General features: G+C 40.2%; 4 protein-coding genes across 7 annotated transcripts in view; 3 read left to right on the forward strand and 1 right to left on the reverse strand.

Annotated features, from left to right (window-relative positions):
• Window positions 1–704: 704 nt before the first annotated feature.
• On the reverse strand, window positions 705–2537 carry LOC116842509 (peptidyl-prolyl cis-trans isomerase-like). Its single transcript, XM_032811831.1, has 2 exons — window positions 2206–2537; window positions 705–1122 (listed from the first exon to the last, which is right to left on the reverse strand). The coding sequence occupies exons 1-2, from the start codon at window positions 2407–2409 to the stop codon at window positions 742–744; spliced, it is 585 nt and encodes a 194-aa protein (XP_032667722.1). The 5' UTR covers window positions 2410–2537; the 3' UTR covers window positions 705–741.
• A 3744-nt stretch (window positions 2538–6281) lies between these two features.
• Window positions 6282–9612, forward strand: LOC116842502 (serine/threonine-protein kinase STK11). The gene is made up of 6 exons (XM_032811807.1): window positions 6282–6679; window positions 6849–6969; window positions 7691–7876; window positions 8088–8224; window positions 8299–8642; window positions 8816–9612. The coding sequence occupies exons 1-6, from the start codon at window positions 6282–6284 to the stop codon at window positions 8974–8976; spliced, it is 1347 nt and encodes a 448-aa protein (XP_032667698.1). The 3' UTR covers window positions 8977–9612.
• A 939-nt stretch (window positions 9613–10551) lies between these two features.
• LOC116842537 (proteasomal ubiquitin receptor ADRM1-B) lies at window positions 10552–14804 on the forward strand. Of its 4 annotated transcripts, none has more exons than XM_032811892.1 (5): window positions 10552–10916; window positions 11181–11297; window positions 11525–11867; window positions 11926–12077; window positions 13753–14804. In XM_032811892.1, exons 1-5 carry the CDS (start codon window positions 10716–10718, stop codon window positions 14155–14157), a joined length of 1218 nt encoding a protein of 405 aa, XP_032667783.1. In that variant the 5' UTR covers window positions 10552–10715; the 3' UTR covers window positions 14158–14804. The 4 variants fall into 4 exon arrangements, with proteins under 4 accessions (XP_032667783.1, XP_032667785.1, XP_032667784.1 ...); XM_032811894.1 differs by having other exon boundaries at window positions 10554–10916; window positions 13921–14804; XM_032811893.1 differs by having other exon boundaries at window positions 10558–10916; window positions 11947–12077.
• A 1853-nt stretch (window positions 14805–16657) lies between these two features.
• Window positions 16658–17486, forward strand: part of LOC116842535 (protein argonaute-2) — a 31025-nt gene continuing 30196 nt past the window's right edge. The window contains exon 1 of the mRNA XM_032811890.1: window positions 16658–16875. The gene's annotated coding sequence lies outside the window, so the exon portion shown is untranslated. The remainder of the gene's footprint in view (window positions 16876–17486) is intronic.

The following is a 17486-nucleotide window of genomic DNA, read 5'->3' on the forward strand; positions in this document are numbered from 1 at the left end:
TTTGCAACTTTTTCCCTATAGCTAAGTTTGTCTTGCATTTGTACTTCCGTGCTCTGAAAGCATCATTCTATCTTTACCGTTCATTACATTTAGAAGGAAAATAAAATGGTACTTTCAGTATGGAAACATGCAAGACAAATTTAACTTACGAGGCTTTCTACTTTTCTGCCAAGTTTGCATTCTGAAACGTTCTTTTTGAGGAAAATTTTACTCAGTGCCTTATAATTAAGGTGACCAGATTTTTTACTCTTTGTCCCGAATTTTTTCGAGTGCTATTCGGGATACCGATTTGCCGTCATTTTCAATGATTGTCAAATAATTTTCGGATCTTTTAACCCGCCTCCCCCCGTTTCACACATTTATGAAGTGTCCCAAATTCAGGGCTGGAATCTGGTCATCTTACTTATAATTCACGTTACATATAGAATATGGAGTAAAATTTTCCTAAAAAAGGACATTTTGGAGCGCAACTCAAGATGTGAAAATTTTCCCTGAAGATGGAGTCCCATGGCATATATTTTCGCGTAACGCGTAACCACGTAATCAATCACATCTTTCTATTCTTTTAGAAGTTCCAACAGAAACACTAAACGTTGTAATTTATTGGTTACGCGTTTACGCGATACGCGGAAAATACATGCCATGGGACTTCAGCCTTAGAATAACACGTATACGCGCGTTTTTCGCCAGAAATGCAGTCACGACCTACCATCTATGTTTTAGAGATGCCGTTGAGATTGATCATCCCGCAGCAGAACACATACGCACCTTTCTAACAACATCCATCCCGTCGACGACCTTGCCAAACACAACGTGCTTTCCGTCGAGCCAACTGGTTTTGGCACTGGTGATAAAGAATTGACTGCCGTTAGTGTTGGGGCCAGCATTCGCCATGGAAAGTATACCGGGCTCGGTATGAGTCAGCTTGAAGTTCTCGTCTTCGAATCTGGTGCCGTAGATAGATTTGCCGCCGGTGCCGTTATGGTTGGTGAAATCACCACCCTGGCACATGAAATTCGGTATGACCCTGTGGAAGCTGCTTCCCTTGTAGCCGAAGCCTCTCTCTCCGGTGCAGAGGGCGCGGAAATTCTCCGCCGTCTTGGGAACCACGTCCTTCCTCAGCTGGAAAATCGCGTTACAGCGGACGAATGTAGTCGAAGTCGCTGCTTGCATGCCTCGCGTATTCAATTATCGCATAACGCGATTAGACGATCGCGATCGTATCGCGATGATTACGGTAAGAAAATCGTCGGCGCTTGACGTTAAAAGCTAAAAGATCTGCTTTCCGAAAAAAGAAAGAACACAGGATAAAAAATCGCAACAAGAAAACGACGTATCGACGGTGCTTCAGCTCTCTCGCGCCATCTGTCCATAAAACTCTGAACCTGCACGTTAAAATAAAATTCTAATACTATTCTATTACTTAGCAGAAATAACGAGCTAACGAGCCCTGCTAATTTCCGAGATTGCTGGTGGATATTTATAGAGTGTGTCGCAATATGCGATTCGTCGACGCGCTGTGCATCGCACGGATTTTCACACGATAAAGTCCTCACGCGAGCGATAACATGTTTTATCGAGATTTATCGAGAAAACATGTGATTTATCAAAATTAAAAAAAGAAGATAAGAAATAAAATCTTATCGATCGCATCGACGCGAAACCATTGCGAATAGTCCAGTCGCGTTTATGCGCGAGATTCTTTTTCCCTACATCCACGTTCTTCTCGGAATAATGCCATTGTCTGATTTTCCGCTGAAGCCGAGCACAACGGAAGCGAAACTCGCGAAATCACGTGCGCACGGGTGCAGTTCGCTCGTAATTGCGCGTCGACTCATCGTCGGTCAATGGAAAATTTCGCAATGACGGCCAGGATCGTGTGCGGGAGAGCAAACCCGCGCGACCATGATGCACCGCGGCGAACGAACGACCGTTCGCCATGATTCGACTGATTCGTGAGAGCGACAATCACCGGTCGAGTTTTGCCGTTTGTCTTTTATTCCGTCGTTAGCCGAGCTCGCATTACGACCACGTCGGCGACGCGATCGGCACGCGTGTCTCACGCCGGGGCGCGATCCGTTCGCGAACGACCGGCTCGAAAGAGCGAATCAAAATGGCCATGCACGCTGGAATCACGAAGGTGCTCCGCGGTCTGGTCGAAGTGTCGGTTTGTCGTTACGGTGTACATGTCGTTTTTCGACTCACCTCCATCACGATGCGACCCACGGGCTTGTCGTCCGCGGTCATGTCGAAGAAAACTCGTGGCAAACCCATGTTTTCAGCTACTGCGGCGAAACTTCGTGCGAGCGTATTGAAGGACGGTCGTCTCGGGCGGGCGGTGGCTCCGAAATGGCTCAACTGCCTGAAGGTCGAATCAATTGACAGCCGGCAAATCGATCTCAACGCCATTCTCGTAACTAGAAACTCGCCGGAAATCGATCCCGTGTGACGCGATCCGCTTCGTAGGCCGATCAGACGTTGCTTTTGGGGCTTTTACGAGCTTTTCGCCGGCTGTTGCGCGAAAATATTATGTAATAAAAAGGACGCTCACGGCTGTGTAACGGTTCTTATCCAGAAAGAAACCGTTCGCGGCAACCAATTGGGAGCTTTGCTTCTCGGATATTCTGGGAACTATCTCGATGGCGACCAATCCGATGCTGTAGAGAGAATTGCCTTTAATAATGATATTTGCAACAAGTGGCTTTGTCTGCACTATGCAATGGAAATATTGTTTAAAAAAAGAATCAAAGCCGAAATTGATAGATATTTTTGAAAGGACGTAACACGAAATTATTTATGAAGTAAATTGAAGTTTATCATTTACTAGATTTGGAGTTACTAGAAATTCTCGATCGTACGTGTCGGGTCTATATATTTATGCATCATGATTGTGGGTTATTCGAAGAGACATCAAAAATATCTCGAATATAGGTTATTAAGGATTCACACCGCGTCCGATGTCCGACGTACGACGTCCGATATCCAATAAAAGAATATCTTTCCAATGGAGAATTAAATTCTATATTAGAAAACTGTTCTCCTATTAGATATCGAACGTCGTATGTCGAATATTGGACGCGGTGTGAATCCTGCATTAGAGTGACATTTGTAGATGTAAAATTATATCTGAGAGAAATAATAATGAGTGCTTTCCATTTAATAACACAAATCGATCCAAGCATCATCCTATCTTTGTTATTTATTGAATATGGAATAAAGACAGAATGATGCTTATGTGTTATCAAGTGGAAAGCACCCAATATCTGTTGAATTGTTGCTGTTTCCTCTCGAATAATCGACAATGATAAATATATGCGAATATTCCAAAGTTTCTAAAGACCTTAGATCTAGTAAATATTACTGCGCTTATGCAGGATTCACACCGCGTCGATGTCCGATGTATGACGTCCGATATCCAATAAGAAAACAGCTTTCTAATAGAGAATTCAATTCTCCATTGAAAAGCTATTTATTCTTTTATTGAATATCGGACGTCGTACATCGGATATCGGACGCGATGTGAATTCTCCATTATGTATTTAACATAGATGGCGTTCAGCAGAGAAAGCTGTTTCGTACCAGGAAGTCGATTGTGTATCTCAAAGCGGAGTAAAAATGACAAAAGTAAGCAAATTTACTAGAATATTTATAATTTTATTGGTCAATGCTTAGTGAATTTGTTCACTTTTGTAATTTTCATTCCGTTTCAAGATACACAGTCGACCTCCTGTTGTAAAATTTGTATTTCTGACGGTCATAATGAGACGCGTTCGAAAACTCCACTCGAGTGTTTCTTTTCTTTCTTTATCTCACTCCTGTACACAGGGGGTCGATTGTGTATCTCAAAATGTGGTGAAAATGATAAAAGTGAGCAAATTTACTAAAATATTTGTAACTTCATTGGTCAATACCTAGAAAATTTGCTCACTTTTGTAATTTTCACTTTGTTTGGAAATACACAATCGACCCCCAGATGTCTATACTAAATTAAATTGGGTGCTTTCCAATTGCTTAATACATTTTGACACACACGTACACAAAACCAGTTTATTGGTCACATATTATCTAAAATATCTTGTAAGATAATATGCAACCAATAAACTGGTTTTGTGTACACAGTGTACGCAACTGGAAAGCACCCAATGTGAGTCAGCATAGACATTAAATTACTGTCATAAAACCAAAAATGCCAGCATCTTATTGCATCAAAAAATAACAAAAAAATAGATGATACTGGACGTTATTTGCTCTGCTCATTTTCAACAAAAGAATTTTATTACTAATAGCTCCTGTACACAGGACGCGGTAATGCTTGCCGCGCGGCAGAAGTCCACGCGACATGCAATCAGTATGTTGTTTTTCCGTAAGAGCTAGAAGGGGGCGTATATCAGTTGGACACGGGGCAATTGGACACAGTCCAATCACAAGTCGCTGTCAAGTGACCCTACAAATGTCTCTAAGTACACGGTGCTGTGATTGGCTGTGTCCAAGTGCACCGCTTCCGCTAGAAGGTTATTACGGAAAGTAGCATATTGATTGGCTGTCGCGCGAACTTCCGCCGCGCGGCAAACATTACCTCGTCCTGTGTACAGGAGCCATAAACATAGTGAAAATATGTGGCGGTAACGGCCATTTTCTCGCATGCACCGGAAACTCTATCGAACACAAACCGTTACATGCTTTTAGATAGCCTGTTAGCAATCTAGTTTAGTGTAGATATCTGTGCTCCTGTATCTTTCTTACTCCAATGCAGCAAGCGCATTCGTAGAGTTTCGAACGCACGCATGACCAGGGTTGGGCACGTATTATACTTAACGTATTATACATTGGTTATATACACGTATGAAACTAGGTATAATACGTCAAGTACGTGCCATAAATTAACTGAATTACCTATCAATATCATTGCAGAAGCATTGTCTGATACGACGGCATAAACACGAATGTTGAATTTGCTCTTAGCAATTTCCGTTGCTTCATGTACAATTTTTGTTAGTGCATCTCCTGTTTCTCTTATGCCAGTTAAGTCCCATGAATTCAGATACATACTCTTGTCCATTATTGTGTGTATTGTACAGACAACTAGTTTGCTATTAGCAGCAGAATTCTTCCAACCATCGATTAACAGTACACCTAGTGTTTCATGTTCTTTCACAGCTGCAGATGTTATTTCACTGTGAACTTTATCTAGCAATTGATTTGAAAGCTTTTTTCTTGATGGAATTTGGTAATCTGGATTTAGGAGTTTTATAAACTCCTTAAACAAATTGGACTCAACAACATTAAAAGATATGTTGCAACCAAAGAGAAATTTTGCCAAAGCTAAATTAATTAATTCATCTGAATTAGTATGAGAACGTTTCAACTCGTATTTATTTCATTTTATCCGCGCTCATTATAAAATCTAAAAGAATAGAAAGAAATTGTCAATATCTAACAATTTATTTGGATTTATGGGCTGTAATAGTTACTTACTTATATTATTTTTTCGTATATTATTCGTATATTTCATTCATATATTATTCGTATATTATTTTTGAAACACTTTATTTATATAACATAACTTATTCGATTATTTATTAGGTTAGAATTTCGCTTTTAACGACATAAGACGGAATAAGGCCAGATCTACAATAGGTGTAGTAAGCTTTAAGCCATAAGAAATTGATCACAGTCAATTTGACTGAGTCAAATATGAGAAGAATACTCGACTATGATTGGTCAATTTCTTATGGCTTAAAGCTTACTACATTTATTGTAAATCGGGACTTAGAATTTTGATATATATAATATATTTCATACGTTTCATACGTTTCTATACGTATTATATGTTTCATACGTAAAAAACGTAAGAAACCATTCGCGGCGCCAAATTGCCCAACCCTGCGCATGACGCATGCATGTTGCGCCTCTAAAGGTACCTTTACATGGGAGCATCGAGCGTCGAGCGTTAAAACGGTAGCCAATCAACGTGCCACTTTCCGCAAGAATTACAAGTATACTTCTAGAACCTGATACGTTGATTGGCTAACGCTTTAACGCTCGACGCTGGAACGCTCCCATGTATTGGCACCTTAACGCTATGCGACACCACACCAATTAAATCACTACCGCCATCTACAGAGGAAGACGTTTGCATCACCAAAGTCTGTGTAATCGCGCTTTTTCATGCCTCTACGCGCATCCCAAATGTTCACAACAATGGTTGTGCCGGTTGAATTTTAGGTTAGATCGTTCGTATGATCTCGTGTAGTTTAATAAATTCCCTAACAGAGTGAAAAATGGACAAAATAAATAAAATAATGATATGTGATCCCAACGACGACGACATAGAGAATGGGAGCGGGAAGGATGTAGAGAACGAGAACGAAGAGGACATTGAGAATGACATATTACGCGATATCAGACCAGTCATGTGGATCAATGATGATCCAAACTATGAGTTGGACGAGATTAATATGTTTTTTCATAGAGTCGATTCGAACCAAATTATATACGAGGAGAAAAAGAAGAAGTGTAAATTTATTGGCAAATACGTCATGGGCGACGTTCTCGGTGAGGGTAGTTACGGCAAAGTGAAAGAGGTGCTGGATTCACAAACGCTTTGTCGAAGGGCGGTCAAAATACTAAAGAAAAGAAAACTGCGGAGGATACCGAACGGAGAAGTGAATGTCCAACGGTGTGTTCAACGAAAATATTATTTTTTCTTTTTCACAAATATAATATGCATTATAATATGCGATCCTTTATAATTTATGTACAAACGCAATGTACGAGGTACTGTAACGTCACTTTCGCTTCTTGCTTCTATTCGCTATGGAGTAATATCTTGCTACATTTGTTTACAGGGAAATAAAGTTGTTAAGGATATTAAAACATAAGAATGTAATAAATCTTGTAGATGTTTTATATAGCGATGAGAAAGAAAAGATGTATTTAGTTATGGAATTTTGCGTATGTGGATTACAGGTAAATTTTTTCACATGTATTTGTTATTATTTCTAATAATTATTAGGCTCGTGTGTTCTCATATATATATAGTTATATACATAATTGGTTATAGTATGAATAGTTTTGAACAATCTTTTGAAATATAATGATATATAGAAATTCTTAAATTAATGCATATTATTTTAAGCGGTGTTTGGTTCATTGTGCTTTAATTATTAATAAGAAATGCAATCAAAAATATTGATATAAAATTTGTATTTTTTTGAGTCATTCTCTCTCTCTCTCTCTCTTCAGAACTGTATTTTCAGGCTTTGGGTCTCGATCATTGCAGATATTGTAAATATAAAAGTGAGGGTATTTGTCAATAAATTTTTATTTGTTTGTTATTAATTTATGTTTACTTGTTACATTATATAAAGTTGTCGAGTCATTGCTCAATGCAAAGTGTTATTTTGTAATGTGTGACATTTATGTGACATGTAAATAGCAATATAACAAAAGATGCTCATTTTACAATTTGCTTTTTAAACCAAAAAAATTCACAATAACAGAGAAAAATTGCAAAATTTCCTCAATATAGTCCTTTCTTTTCCCATTTTTTTTTGAGTAATATAAATAACAGTATTGCAAAGAAGGAAAAACTGTAATAAATCACACCGAGTCTCTGCTATCAATATCTGTAACAATGGCTTGCATGAATTAACAACAATTAGATTTCTATTTATTAGATCCTTTACAGGATATGCTGGAAAGCACCCCAACCAAGAAGCTTCCACTCTGGCAGGCGCACGGTTATTTCTGTCAGTTGTTGGATGGTTTAGAGTACCTTTACAGTAAAGGGATAGTTCACAAAGACATAAAGCCTGCAAATTTGTTATTAACCCTAGATGGTACCTTAAAGATTAGCGATTTTGGCGCTGCAGAGGTACAAGCTCTACCTATAACTCGTTACTTTGATCTCGAAACACATATCCGCGATTGTTGTAATTATAAAGGCCAAGTCGGAAAGGCAGACGTTAACGCGTTCACGCAAAGACGACGGGCAGAGTATTCACTTATGAAATAACGTAACACATATTTTGCAAAACAACTCGTACTTCATTCCTGTTTGTGATTACGCATCTCCATTGTGCTAGGCGTTAGACATGTTTTCCAAAGACGATACATGTACGATAGGTCAAGGATCGCCGGCGTTTCAGCCGCCAGAGATCGCAAACGGCTGCGAGAGTTTCTTAGGTTTCAAAGTAGACATATGGAGTAGCGGGGTGACACTGTGAGTAATACGTTCGTAACGATCATCTCGCAACGAAAACAACCATATCTTATAGGTGTAATCGTATTTTACAGGTACAACATAACAACAGGTTTATACCCGTTCGAAGGCGATAATATATATAAATTATACGAAAACATTGGAAGGGGTGAATATACAATACCAACAGAAATAGAGGAGCCTTTAAAATCGCTTATAGAGGGAATGTTGCAGAAGGATGCAGAAGAAAGATTTACATTGCAACAGGTTAAGAGGCACGCCTGGACGATATGTAAGCATCCTAAAACACAGGAGGAAGTGCCTGTACCGCCCCTTAAAAAAGACGGATGCCATAGCATGACCGTTCTACCATACCTGATGGAGTATCATTACGGAGTCGACGAGAATCCCATATACTACACGGAACATCAGCTAAACGGTGGGTTCGTCTACGAGGGCGACAATGGCGATGATGATTTTTTGTATTTTAACGTACTGTCCCTTGTGATACACGGAGAAGCAGGGGGCCCCTTTCATCGCTTCGTGGTCACGCATTAGTGGCGGGAGAGCGTTCGTGGGGAAAGCAAAAAGCAATGTTGTTTCTTTCCGCAGAGGAACGAAGACTCCAAGAATTGGATCGTATTAGCGAGGACCGCAAAGCTACCTGCAATAGCCACCATACGAAATCCAACGCGCACCAGAACAAACGGCGATGGCGCAAACCGATCTCGTGCATTAGCATCAAGAGGTTCCCCTCGTGCAAGCCGTCGTGATTTCGCCGACCGCACGCTGCATATTCACTCGCACCGTGTCTCGCTGATCGTATCAGTCTCACGAAGTTTCTCCGTGACGGAGATGACTGAAGACTCGCGACGGAAAAAAAAACAAAAATAAATAAGTAAAGGAAAAAAACGAAGCTGAACACACACGAGATGTAATGCATCATTACAGCGCACGGATAGAATACGAAACTCGAGTCAGTTCAAAAAGCGTCGGATGTAAACGTTTGTGATATTAAGATTAAATAGCATAATCAGTGATCAACGATATCCTTATTAATCGCCCAACACCATGAAACGCTCGAACGAGAACTGACAGACTGTTCCGCGGTGCCGCGTCTCTCGAAAGCGCGGCTGATGAAATAAAATCGCTAATTCTTCAGGAGAATCTTTTCGCATTCACTTTTATTTCTCTACGAAAACTCGATGCTCCGTCGAGAGTCGCATGATACGCGCTTTTTTACAAATTCAACTCGCAAAGTTATCGTGTTTGACGCATACGGCGTAATTTCAGTAATCGATAAGTACGTTACACATCTGCCATTACTGTAACATATCGCTCGCATTTGTAAAAGAGAAAAAAAACACGAGAATGTTTCTTTCAATAAAAATCGAATATCTTGGCTGGTATTTTTATCCACTGGATATTTCTTTTTTCTCTCCCTTTAGTCTATAAATTAACAAAATATTAGCTCGAGTTTTCGTTTTTTAATAATATAGAGATTTAACACTCCTTGTATTCTGCCGCGGCCATGTTGAATTTGTGACGTCAGAAGCGAAGAACGATATAAGGTGAGTTTTTTAATTTATCGATGGATCCATTGCATGATGCGTAAATACAGCGAAACATTGCATTTGCACATCATGCGATGGATCCATCAATGAATTAAAAAACTCGACCATACTGACGATTTTTGCGTGCTATTTTTAAATATTAAAAGATTTCTAAAAAAGAAATATGAACGAAAAATATTTGTATAATAAACGGTGAAATGATGAAATGAGTCTATCTCATCTATTATATGATAGAGGAAAGGGATATTTTTCAATATCAGACAATTTTACAAGTGTTCTCGAGCAATCTCAAATGCTCTTTCGTCTATATTTATCCTTATTCAGAAGTGGCACGCGCAACTTTCGTCAGCATATCATTCCTCGCTTCTGACGTCACAAATCTGACATTACAAGGAGCAGTCTCTTCAATTGAATTCATTTGCCATCTTTTGTATTTGTCATACATTGTATTTCGATCGTTTGCAAGGCCTGCGCAATATGACAAAATTTTCAAGATCTTTTAAAATGTAAAATCGATTATCAAAAATTCGATATTTTTGTAATCAATTATTCGGAAGTCGATTAATCTTCTCTCGATACTGGCATCCTGCTAGGCTGCGTTTTGGCGCTTACGTTCTAAGCATTATTTCATCCTTGTTTCTATCAAATACTAAACAAGGACAAATGATGCTTACACGCGCTTTGAGCGCCAAAACGAACGCAGCCCTAGTTAAGAGTTTCTCCGCATCGTGGCGCCGTTCTTCTTTCTCTCTCTTTCTCTTTCGCTCCTCTTTGCATGCTTCTTCTCTCTTCTTCTTAAGTCCTGGCGTCGGCTCACTATGCCGCCATGTTAAAGTGCAGTGTCATCAGCGTTGATCAGCGCGCTCCGTAAAAGTGAGTGACAATCGTCCGATCAGTCTCGCACGCGTTGCACAGCGATTTTTTCTACATCGGTAAGCATGTCGAGCGGAGCGCTTTTCGGTAACACCGCGTCGCGCGGTGCCTCGAAAAATCTGGTGGAGTTCAAGGCCGGCAAGATGACTATGAAGGATAAGATGGTTTATCCGGACACGCGGAAGGGTCAACTCTACGTCTATCAGTCCGACGACTCGTTGATGCATTTCTGCTGGAAGGACCGCACGACCGGAGTTGTCGAGGATGTACGATAGTTTTAGCTCTAACGCTTTTTTTTTTGCAATTTATTACAAGTAAGAAAGAAGTAGTGCAGAATGTGTACCCTTTATATCCGGCCTTGTATGCTTAAAAAACACCTGATTTTTTTTAATTCTGTTCTTATTTTTTATTCTGTTACTTTGTAAAAAATTTCTTATCCTTGTTTTATTGATTTGTTTTACCTTCTGTAATACATCGAACTTTATATCATATTAAATATGCAATATATCTCAATCAAGTATACTTTTCAGGACTTGATAATCTTCCCTGATGATTGTGAATTTAAACACGTTCCTCAGTGTAAGACTGGCAGAGTGTATCTTCTACGGTTCAAGTCATCGAGTAAGAAGTTCTTCTTTTGGCTGCAGGTAAAAAATACAATTTTGTAGTGTACTACTGCAGAAATGTTAAAATGCAAATAGAAGTACATTAATATATATTATATTACTTTGAGATTTTATGAGCACTGTTATAGATAATTGTTTATTATTGCTTGATATATAATTGTTTCAGGATGTAATTTTACATCAAAAGTATTAAAGTAATTTCGTCATATTATACATAATTTCATGAAATGCATACTTTGTTCTTACAGGACTTGAAAACTGACAAGGATGAAGAACACTGTAGAAAAATTAACGATGTACTTAATAATCCACCGACTCCTGGATCTCAAAGAAGTGGTGGCGCCAATCCTGAGGGGGATCTTCAGAATTTGTTGAACAACATGTCGCAGCAGCAGCTAATACAATTGTTTGGTGGTGTCAGCCAAATCGGTGGCCTTGGCAGTCTATTAGGCACAATGAATAGACCGCATGGTGTTCAAAGCACAAGAGCTTCCACTACAACCTCCTCCACCCCAGCCTCCACCACAAATACATCTAGATCGACTCATTCATTGACTCCTGGATCTACTACAGACTCGTCCAAGTCTACGAGTAAGTTAATCCGCGACCAGATATAATATACAGCATATTCTAATGATATACTATTTAGATAATAATAATCAATTGTCAGCGAGAACACCAGCTCCGTCCACACCGTCCGCTCCAGCAACAACGGGTCCAAGCAATAGAATACAGCTTAGCGACTTGCAGAACTTTCTATCGGAAATTCCAACGCCACCACCGATGGAACCAACCGTGCAGGTAATGTCATATTTTACGTTTATTATCGAGTTAATTTAATTCGTATATTGTTAAGTATTGATTATAAATGATATCGTCAGCCAAATTAGGAAACCTCTCAATATTAATTTTTGAAGAAATTGAGATATTTCGTCTGACTTGTCTTGAAGGATTCTGCACTGTTCGGAAAATCTCCTGTAAAATTGGAATTTTGTGAGTTAGAAGGTTTTCTAATTTAGCCGACAATATTCAGTTGCTTAAACTTCAATGATTATCTTAAGATTAAAAGTCTTAACAAGATCGTATTATTATTATCGTATCAATCTCATTATCGTAACTCACTCTTTCATCCAAAAAGAAATAAATAAACAGTTCATATTTATATCTGTAACATCTCATTGTTAGTTATTTATGAATTGGTACTTGCTTTATCGGATAGAATTTGATAGGACAATAACTTGACAAAGAACATTGTTATATTAATATATGGGGCACAAAAGGAAGATAACATTTGTGGCAAGCAAACTATGATAATTATATGATATATAAGTATATGAATCTGTAGAAAAAAATCTATTTTAAAGCTCCTGTCTACATGAAAAAAGTAAGAGGCAGAGTAATTTTTTGGCAGAGTGACTTACAGAAGTGAGATATCTATCATGTTACTAATTGGATATTTTTTACAGCTGTTATTATTATCAGGAATATAAAATTGAGTACGAAATTGCTTTCGGGCCCTTTCAGATTTTTTTACAAATGTGTAAAACTATTCTCTAAATTAGCAAACTGAGCAAGTAAGAAACAGTTTTTTCTCATTATATCTATTTGTCTGATTACTAAAGTCTTCTTGTAATTATATGATGTGTTTTTCGTTACGATTCTGCCATATAAATAATTTATACGAGCACACAGAATTAACAATATAGTAATTTAATACATTCATTTATTAAAAAATCATTGATATCGAAAATATTATTATTGTGATAAATTAACAAAAGTTGAAAAAAAAATTCGCAGTGAGTTAATAAATTTACCTTCAACTAATAAGTATATTCATGAAAGCAAAGCTTAAACGAGTTGATAGTTTGTTTATGTGCTTGTAGATGATAATGTTGTATTAGAAATCACATGAGCGACAAACCGGGTACCATGTATAGCTAACTTGCGCCACAATGTTGCATTTACTCCCTTCTGCCACTACGACTCTGTAAGGTTTTAATAATTTATGAAAGTATTGCTTTGCCACTCGCGGTTCTCAGTGTTGCATAATCATCAGTTTTGTGCAGAGGGGGTGTCCTTTGTTTGCTGATTGTTAAACGTGTCACACATTTTCAACACTGAGATTACATTTGCTAATATATGTTTATTGCTAAGCTTGGTGCAAAACGCTTGAAACAAGATCGTTAAATGATAATATTAGCACGATGTATTGAAGCAAAGAGAGAGCAACAATAATTCTCCGAATCGGTGATACGCATCGATAGCCGTTAGACATAATTCAGTTGAAGATAAGGAGAAAAGAGAAATCCGAGAAAGGCAGAGAGGGAGAAGCATGGTTTTCTCACTGTTCAATATTATCCTCCGTCCGAACTTTACCTGGCTGTCGGAGACTCTGGCTCTGTTGAGCAGTTGGGCAAGTCTCTCCGGTTATATCTGCTGTTTTCGGCCAGCTACAGCGCAGCTTATTGTCCGGCAGAGGGGCGTAGCGACAGAGCTGACCAATGCCATCCCAGCGGCGATTTCTACGACGGAGAGCCTGGAGAGTGCCATGAACATGCACTTGCCACCCGGGGACAACCTGTGTACCACGCTCTCGTCCCCCCAGTTCTGCCAGGCGCTATCAATGTTCTGGTCTGCTTTGCAGTCGGGCCAGGCGGGCCCAGTCATCCGTCAGTTTGGCTTGGGATCGGACGCCGTCAATGCCGCGGCCAGTGGTAACATCGAAGAGTTTGTCAGCGCGATGGAGTCCGAAGCTAAGAACGGTCAGGGACAACAAACGCAGCAACAACAGGGCCAAGACGACAAGAGCAAGAAGCAGCCGTCGTCGACCGCTAGCCCCGATAAGAAGGATGATGACGATGAAGGCATGGCTTTAGACTAAGGATAGGATTCGCGCGCGCATATCTTTCGTTGCTTTCTTTCTCTTTTTTCTTTCTTTCATTTTCCTTTCTATACTTGGAACTTTGCGCGATGTATATTAGGCCTGGTCTACACTAGCCTTCAGTTTTATGCTCTAAGACATAATTTCTGGCAAAAAGTTTTTTCCGCGCTACTTTGACAGTTGGAATCCGGTCAACTCGCTTGGAGATTTCAGCAGTGGAAAACTACGCTACAGTTTTCGGCTTGGAGCATAAGACTAAAGCATAAGACTTACTACACTTATTGAAGACCCGGACTTATTGTCATGATGGTCTGCATACGATGATAAACTTCTTCCCGAAGACGCGATTCTTTTCCAATTTAATTTTGAGGCGTTTCAATAACACGCTTTCACCAGTGCGTATGTGAATGTTTTTTCTAAGTGTTCGATAACCCTATATTTATATATATATATATAAATGAATAATTAAACTTGATGCTGTCAATAAATAGTTAAATAAAAAAAATTGTAAAATTTCATCATTTATTAAAGTTACTTATATGTGCGGAAATTGACATAGTTAAATCGGATTTTTGTATATGATACACATACACGTCTACTGGATCTATCAAATTGTGAATACTTAAATATAACAAATTTTAACATAATGTGATTCATTTATTACAAATACATTGTGTATAAGTGTATGCACAGTTAATATTAAGTATTCGTAGAAAATTTTTTTAGAATGTAAAAATTAATAAATTTTTTTATTTAATTAAAATATTTTTTCCAGCTTGTGTCGTCATTTTAAAGTGTTGTCTTTTGTGAGTTTGAAGAGTCGCACAGTGTGACAGAAATAGATATAATTTCAAACTTTTTCTTGCATTATTGCAATTGTTTTTGCCTATAAAAGTTTAATTCTTTTCTTAATTCTTTTATTAATTCTTAATATTAAAAGAAAACAATTTTTTCGAAAATAATATGCTGTTCTTTATTCATCGATCTTATATAGTAGTCAAATAATTTGATATTCGAGCACAGTCGGATATAAAATTCGTATAAAAATGCAGTGGCGGGAAAACGCGGTCCAATCAACGACTCTTGTTTACGACGCACAAGCCTTCTATTGGTTCTCTCCGATAATCGATATATAGCGTTACCTGTACTGTATTATTAATCACTGCTGAATCGAGAGAAATTAAATATATTAGCAACTCAAACATATACGCAATTCATAATTGTTATCAAGCATCAAAAAAGTACACAATCTGTCTGTTTCGATTGCTGGTTAATATCTTAAATCAATTTTCTCAAAGTCTCGGAAAGGCAGCGATTGCTAGAGGTAGTAGGAGTGAAGCGTGTCAGGTGTTTGCATGTTCATTCGCCGGAGTATCCTATTGGTTGTTTGATTATGACATCACTCAGGCGCGGCTGTCAGCGCGAGAGGTTAAATGCTTGGGTGCTCCTGGTAGATAACGCGTTTTCCGTGAAGAAAAAGTATTTAATAATATATTATATTTGCATACATTTGCATACGTATACATACAACCTATGTGTACATGTAGACAGGAAAATCTCAACAAGAAGAGTCATCGTTAATTTAAAAAATGTTTACATTTGTAAACGTCAGTTTTTTCAAAAAATAAAAAATGCGCATATTATTACAATGATTATAAAGAAGTGATAAAGTTATGCGCAACTAATATTATGTTAATTAATTAAAACAGGGTGGAACTGAAATAAAAGGAAATGAGAATTTGCGATGAAACAGGAAATCACATATGTCATACATTATTCTTCTAAGATAAAAACATTGATGAATTTTAATCAAGTTATACACAGGGGTGTACAATAATACACCTCTCAACGGTAGGAAGGCATGAATCGAGGCGCGCAGGCACGTCCCGCCGTTGCCGGCAGGCTCTTTCACGCGCCGATCGAAGAAGCGCGACTGGTTGGCTGGCTCCGGCGGCCAGCCGGGTATTTGTTTGTAAACAAGTCAGTCGCCCCGCGTGCGAGCGCCCGTTCATGGCGCCGCGCGCCGGCCCTGAGAGCGGCCGCGGCTGCGCGCTGCCGCGTGAATCGAACAAGTAGTGGGGGACTCCCTCGCTAAACGCTGATCGCCGAATGCGCCTCGGCGAAATTCCGCTAAAAAAGCCGCGGCGTATATCGCGTCGGGCCGGACACAAGTGAGCACCGTTTCCCTTGTGAGTGCATCCGAGCAGCCGCTGCGGCGAGTCGCGAAACATCGTGACCAGTGTCATCGTGGAACAAGCTACGGATATCACGATAACGCTATTGTTGTGATAGCGGTACCGCGGTGGCTGGCGGTGGTGCGAGAAGGGCAAGAGGAAGGGACGTAGCGAGAGGGAGGGAGTGAGCGAGAAAGAGAGAGAAAGAGATAGAGCGTGTCAGGGGCCGCGGGGGGGTGGGAGGTAGGCAGGCAAGCGGGCAGAGCCAAGGGGAACGCGCGGTTGGCGATGAGGTAGTGGAAGAGAGACGAAGCGAATTGGTGTGTATTTGTCCCCTGTGTGTGAGAGAGAGGGAGAGAGAGCGGGTGCGCGCGCGGGACTCCACGCACACGCGCGACCGCGTACGTGTGCACAATGGCAACCTTGACACTTGGTGATCGTTTTTGGTGGCTCCGCGCCGCGGAGATCGCACGTTCGTCCAGCGGCATCGCGTAGCGGGTGAAAGCGACGACGGCGGGCGCGCCTCGAGCAGCAGGAGCAGGAGGTAAAGGAGGAAGAGGAGGAGGAGAAGGAGGTGGTGGAGGAAGGGAAGAATAAGAAACCACGGCGTGGAGAAACGCGGGAGTGTCGCGTACGTGGACGTCGGCGAGGATCTCTTTCTCGAGAGAGGAAGAGAAAGAAAGAAAGAAAGAGAGAGAGATTCGACTCGCGCACACTCGACACGTCGCGCGCGCGCTCGTGAGAAAGCGAGAAAGAGAGAGTTTGTTTTCGGTGTGAGGCCCGCGCCTCTTTGTTTTGATCGGGCGGTCCGCCACGGAGAGCGTGTTCGCGAAGTCGAGGCGTTGCGCACACCGCGGCGTTTCGGCCCGCCGTCCGCTGGAAACGCCGGCGGTGGTGATCGTTATCGGACGCCGGACGACCGGGGAATCGTCGTGCCAGAGGTTAGACGGCTGTGACAAATGTCGCTCGTTGAAGAAACGACGGTGGTATGATTCATCGGTTATCGTTCTCGCTTAGCTCACGACTGTGTGACGTGCGTGTGTCTGTGTGTGTGTGCGTGTTACATTTCTGCCCGCGTGTCACTCGTAAAGGGATATACCAGTTCGAATCGCCGCGATGCGAGTGAGAGATCCTCTCCTGTGCACTTAACAAATT

This window comes from Odontomachus brunneus, unplaced genomic scaffold (genome assembly GCF_010583005.1).
Source record: "Odontomachus brunneus isolate Ranch 3 - 2012 unplaced genomic scaffold, Obru_v1 Obru_scaffold_025, whole genome shotgun sequence".
NCBI lineage: Eukaryota > Metazoa > Arthropoda > Insecta > Hymenoptera > Formicidae > Odontomachus > Odontomachus brunneus.